Source organism: Euphorbia lathyris, chromosome 9 (genome assembly GCF_963576675.1).
Source record: "Euphorbia lathyris chromosome 9, ddEupLath1.1, whole genome shotgun sequence".
Lineage (NCBI taxonomy): Eukaryota > Viridiplantae > Streptophyta > Magnoliopsida > Malpighiales > Euphorbiaceae > Euphorbia > Euphorbia lathyris.
Window position 1 is genome coordinate 17,229,524 of NC_088918.1, and position 6,000 is coordinate 17,235,523.

The 6,000-nt window shown below is 36.3% G+C and overlaps 1 protein-coding gene across 1 annotated transcript; it reads right to left on the reverse strand.

Moving 5' to 3' along the window:
- Positions 1 to 991: 991 nt before the first annotated feature.
- LOC136205698 (REF/SRPP-like protein At3g05500) lies at positions 992 to 3,199 on the reverse strand. The gene is made up of 3 exons (XM_065996415.1): positions 3,041 to 3,199; positions 2,501 to 2,725; positions 992 to 1,639 (listed from the first exon to the last, which is right to left on the reverse strand). Exons 1-3 carry the CDS (start codon positions 3,083 to 3,085, stop codon positions 1,169 to 1,171), a joined length of 741 nt encoding a protein of 246 aa, XP_065852487.1. The 5' UTR covers positions 3,086 to 3,199; the 3' UTR covers positions 992 to 1,168.
- Positions 3,200 to 6,000: the final 2,801 nt, after the last annotated feature.

A 6,000-nucleotide genomic window follows, 5' to 3' on the forward strand; every position in this document is an offset into this window, starting at 1 on the left:
AAAAACAAATTCATCAAGTTGAAATTTAGTAACAATTCAGCTTTTGCACTTAGACAATATTTGACAAATTAGCTCACATTTTATTAAATAATATCAATTTTGAATTGATATTTAATCTTCGATTTGGACTAAACTGAACATGTTTGTCAACTTCATAAGCCGAATTAAGAGTCAATTCAATTTAGCTCTTGAAGTTGACAAGTAAGATTAATTTAGCCACAAATTTAAATTTATGTATTAACTTAGTTATGAAATTAGCAATAATTAGCAAATTATCTCAAATATAGCTAGTTTTTTTATTTAAAAGTTTGTTGAATTTGTACTAATTTGTCAAATATTGTGGATTCAAGTTAATTGGATACTTAACTTCAATTTGAACTAATTGATTCTAAATGTCAATTTCAAGAATCATTTTGACCTTTAATTCAAAAAAAAATGAGAAAAACCAAAAAATTGTCAATTACTCCAGCGCTTCACAACAACAACTATCTATATTCTTGTTGGGATCTTTTTTTTGATGATGGTAGGCGGTTTTTAAAATATTTTAGATCCTATTATGTGTTTTTTTTATTAAGACGTCAACAAATCACACCTTATTAGGACATTCTACTCTCAGTCTAATTTTTATCAATAATATACTTCTTTCAAATGCTTAATGAACTCTAACACAACAAAACGTTTTCAATTTGAATGAATTTTGGATGTATGTGAAACAATTTTGGATGCAGAACCCAGCAGAACTCTTGCATTGGCTCATAAACAGAGGTAGAAGGCACGAGAAGCCAGTTCACTAATCAAATTTGGTTAAATAATATTAGCAATAAAAAATAAAAAAAAGTATATACATCAAAATAGAACTTAAAATAACATTCAACCTCAAAATTAAGTTATCCTTTGTAAATAACGTGTGCATAAAAAATGTATGCAACAGTTAAAATAGCAAACTGTATTGGCATTTAACCATATATGCAACAGTTAAAATTGCAAACTGTTGAAACCAAACAGACCACTGTATTTATGCATAAATATGTTCAGAACACATTCAAAAGCACATCACATTTAGTTATTTAGAGTTGCAACAAAAACTAATCAGAACTCTTAAAACACAGTTGCATAAAATCCAAGGATTTTCTCATATTCAATGCATAAACACACTCCACCATCTCCCTCACTCGGAGACTGCAATCACTGGAACAGATTCCGGAGCCTTCTCCTTAAACACCTTAGCAATTCTCTCAGTAGGCACCAAGGGCAAGTAGAAGGACACCCTGTAACCTTTCTCAGCAGTAGTAACTACTGTCTGGTTGTACTTCTCAGAACAATAAGCTGCTGTTGGCACAACAACCTGAGCTACATGTGGGAACAGCGGCAGCTGGTTAAGTTTTCGCCAGGCTGAGACAGCACACTCTTCTGCTTTTGGCTCGTACTTGGTATAGAGCTCCTTTGCCTTGGGTTCGTACTTGCTGTACAGATTTTTTGCCAAATCAGATGCAGTTCGCTTCACCCCAGTTCGCTGAACTTCAGAAGCCACGGCACGAGCTGCTACTGGGGCATCACGAGCCACTGAGTATGCCTGGGATGATACCTGCTTCACAACTGGTGGCACACGGTTGTCTAGTTTAGTGACAGATTCATCAACCTGTAAATAGTACAGAAACAAAATACTTTAGTGTCCCAGTTCAAATTTCCGCCATCACATGTATGTATTACTAACTGATCCTAGCAAAGGAAAAAGCAGTTAATTGGAGCTGTTAGGGGCTCCTTACCCTCTCAAGATCAAGTCATTAGAATGGCAAAAACAATCTATGCCTCTGAGATTCAACCGGATGGTGAAAATCAAAACAAAAAACTGATCCTAGCATTTAACAAACTTGGTTTGACCATATAATTGAGAGAAATCCGTCAGCTCTCAAGTTCTGAGCCATGTGAATTGCAAAAACAATTTGTACCTCAGAGAGTGTTGCTCAAATTCGGATTCCATCGATTGGTGAAAAATGAAACTAAAAACTACTCCTAGCATCTCAAAAACTTGGTATTAAACACATAATTCAGAGATATCATTCTTCATCAGCTCTCAATTTCGAGTCATGAGAGTGGCAAAAACAATTTATGCCTCTTGAGGGTTTTCCACGCTAAAATTCGGATTAACAAGATGGTGAAAATCAAAACAAAAAATTTATCCTAGCAACTTAGATTCTAACCACATAAATCAGAGAAATCATTCTCCATCAGCTCTCAAATTCAAGTCATGAGAATGGCAAAAACAAATTCATGCCTTCAAAACAAAAAACTGATCCTAGAATCTCAAAAACTTGATTTTAACCACATAAACTCAGAGAAATCATTCTCCACCATTATGCATTTGATTCCATATCCATTAACCTATAGTTTAATACTAATAGGTGATCTAAAACTGATACCAATTGTACCTAACCTGTTCACATTCCAATTATAATTTATGAATTAAACGATCATATATAAAAAAAGGGTAACAACAAACCTTGCGATCAACAAATTTGAGAACCTCAATGGGAACATCATGGAACTTGTCATAAACAGGTCCAACCACGCTCTTGACTGTGCCCTCAACAGTCTCAACACCAGGCTTCAATGGCCCAGACTTGTCTTTGGCATAGAGATAGAGGTTTGAGAAGGACATCACAGCATAGATAGCAGCAATTTGCACGAACTCCAAATACTTGAGCCTCTGTTCCTCCTCATTAGTCTAACAATACAGATTTAAATCAGAATTAGAATTAAACAAACGCGCTATTTGAGTTTTCCTAGATTCGCTATCCATTTCATGAAATTATTAGGTTAGGAATATAAAAGAAGATTGGGCTGTAATTTACGGCAGTTTAATTCGTTTTCCTAGACAATTTTCTGAGCAACCAAACACCCAATAATGCTTAAAAGATTAAAAACCCTAAATCTGAAACACACAAATTGAAACTTCGTCTCTCAACCATCAAAAAAACAATTCTAAAATCGGAAAAACGACAACAAACAAACAAAGATAGATGTATCAAAGGGCACTTACAACAATCTGTTGTTGTTGTTGCAAATTGGTGTTTCCTTCGGCCATAATTGAAGTATCTCGGAAGAAATTAAGATGATTGAAAAGGAAAAAGAGGAAACTTTGTGAAAATATCGGATGAAAGTAGAAGAAAGCGATCAAATTAATTGTTGAGAAGAAGAGGAAACCCTCATTATATAGGAAAAGATTAAAGCACGCAAAATCAACGGCTGTGATGAAAAGGTGTGTGAAAACGTGTTAAAATTTTATTGGGTAGCCACGCTCAGGCCGTGAGCGTTGACCGTTTGACTCTTGTAGGCTAAGTTTATAGTAAGAGGGTTAAGGAAAATGAATTATTCTAGAAGAAACTTCATACTACGGGAAGTCCTAAACCCTTTTTTTTTTTTTTTTGGTAGAAAAGGAAAAGAAAAACGAATAACAACAAACTACCCAGGAATTAGCCTAGGGAAGCTAACCCCAATCCTATCTTCTAAGAGAAGATGAGAGATGAAACTAGGGGAAACAGGAAGGGTAGTAACGCCTAACGTCCCTTCATGGCCCGCCGCCGCCAAGCGATCAGCAACACGATTCTGCTCTCTAAAAATGTGTCTGAACTCTACGAACTCAAAGGAGGAGCAAAGCCTTATAATAGCTTTGATGAGGTTGCGACTGTTAAGACCCATAGAATGATTCTCAGAAATCATTTTGATTGCTTCCAAATTATCAGACTCCACAGAGAGCCTCTTAACACCCAGCCTTTTAGCAAGATTGATTCCAGTAAGAATAGCCCAGAGCTCCGCAGAAAAGGAAGAACCCAACCCTAAATTCTGGGAGAACCCAGAAAGCCAGACGCCCCCTACATCTCTAAGCACACCTCCAGCCGCAATCTTACCGTTACTGAGGCAGGAACCATCAGTATTCAGCTTCACAACCCCCTCTCTTGACCTGCTCCATCCCACGAGATGGACATCACAACACTGAGAGGCTCTGGCAAGGGACTCTCCTTTGAAACTATCGATAATAGAGAAAAAATTTTTCGAGAAGAAATCAGCTAAGTTTGTCATAAAAACAGTTTTATCTCCAAAAATCTCCTCGTTTCTCCATTTCCAAACTTGGTGACAGATAATAGCAAAGAAAATGTCACCATGCTCCATGTATGGAAGCAACTTTCCTCTAACACCATCAGAGAACCAGTCGACCTCAGAATGTGCCATGAAGGAAGAGAAAATATGGTGTGGGAGAATTTTCCTCCAAACCTCTTTACTATTAGAGCAATCTCTAAGAGCATGGCACAAAGTCTCAATATGGCCTCTGCATCTACTGCAAGCTCCAGAATCAGCCAAGTGCCTTCTGTGCCTATCCGAATTAGTAAGAAGCCTGTCCTAAACCCTTTTTTAATTAGGAAGTATAATAAACCCTTTTTAAAGTCTAAACCCTTTGTTAATTAGTAGTAAACGGGGTTTGACAGTTAATACCAGTTAATACCGTTGGTTCCAATTTTTCAAAATGAATACATTTAGTACTACAGTAAAACTTCTATATAGAAATACTCTATATAGGAATGACCTCTATTTTGTTATAAAAAAAATTCGATCTCAACTTGGACCAGTTATAAATAGGAATAACCTGCCAAACGTTATTTGTTATACACTTTTCAAGTCCCACTTTTAGAAACTATGCCTCTATATAGTAATAATTATATATTTATATGTATATATATATTAAGAATTCAAACTAAATTATAAAATATTAAAAAAAACTATTGAAATTATCTATGAGTTGGAAACACAAACTATAACTTGAAATTATAAATATTTAGTATTCTTATTGATGTTTACATTTTTCCCATAAAACTCTTTCAATTATCTATATATTGAAAACCTAAACTCTAAGGGGGCGTTTGGTTCACAATGGGTAAGGGAAAATGAATCAAGAAAGGGAAACTAAAGGAAAGGAAAGGAATAAACATTAATTCCCTTATGTGTTTGGATAGGTTTAGGAAAGGGAATGGGGTAAAGGGAATCCAATTCCCTATAGGACTTGGGGTAATGACTTAACCTAAAGTGGGGTAATCCCATAAGCTAAAATGGGTAAATGGGTTTTTTTTTTAAACAAACAGAACAAAGGGAATGAAACCCTCCCATTTCCATTCTCATTCCTAAAGACCCCGAACCAAACGCCCCCTAAATTGAAATTCTAAATATTTAATTTGTTCCATTAATGTCTATTGTTATACATTATATATAAACCATGCATTCCTATGATAATCTTAACCAATTTCAAGTGATATTATTTCATATCCCTTAACCATGTCTCTAAAAGAAAAAAAATGAGTTTTTGACGGAGAGGACTATAAGAACCCAAAAAATACCGAGCATTTTGGCTGATATCTGGCAACCGACAAAAGGTTTGACAGTGGAACCATTGGGTCCTAATCTGTTTCGGTTTGATCTATATCATCCATGGGAGCGTGAACGGATCTTAAAAGGAGGTCCTTGGACTTATGACCAACATCTTTTAATCATGCAGAAACTTGAAGGGGATGTTGTTCGTGGTGATGAAGAACTTATGTTTACGGAGATGTGGGTTCAAGTTCATAATTTGCCAAGTGGTTTTATGTCAGAAAGGGTGGCTGTTTTGATTGGCAATACTTTAGGGAGTTTTGTTGAATCGGATCCGAACAACTTCAATGGCGTCGGCAGAACGTATATGAGGGTTAGGGTTTCTCTTGATGTTCGGAAAAGCTTGTGTGCTTCTATGCCTATTAGCAGAGCGGGTGAGACTTCGCAAACCATTATGTTCAAATATGAACGCCTGCCTATATTCTGTTTCTTCTGTGGTTGTTTAGGGCATGCTGAGAGATTTTATCTGAAATTGCTTGATGTGCCTAATCCGGCTACTGTCATACGGCCATTCTCGGTGGAATTACGTGCTCTGCCCCGCAGGTTGCAGCCCTCACCTCAGTCGAAGTGGCTCTTGTCAAA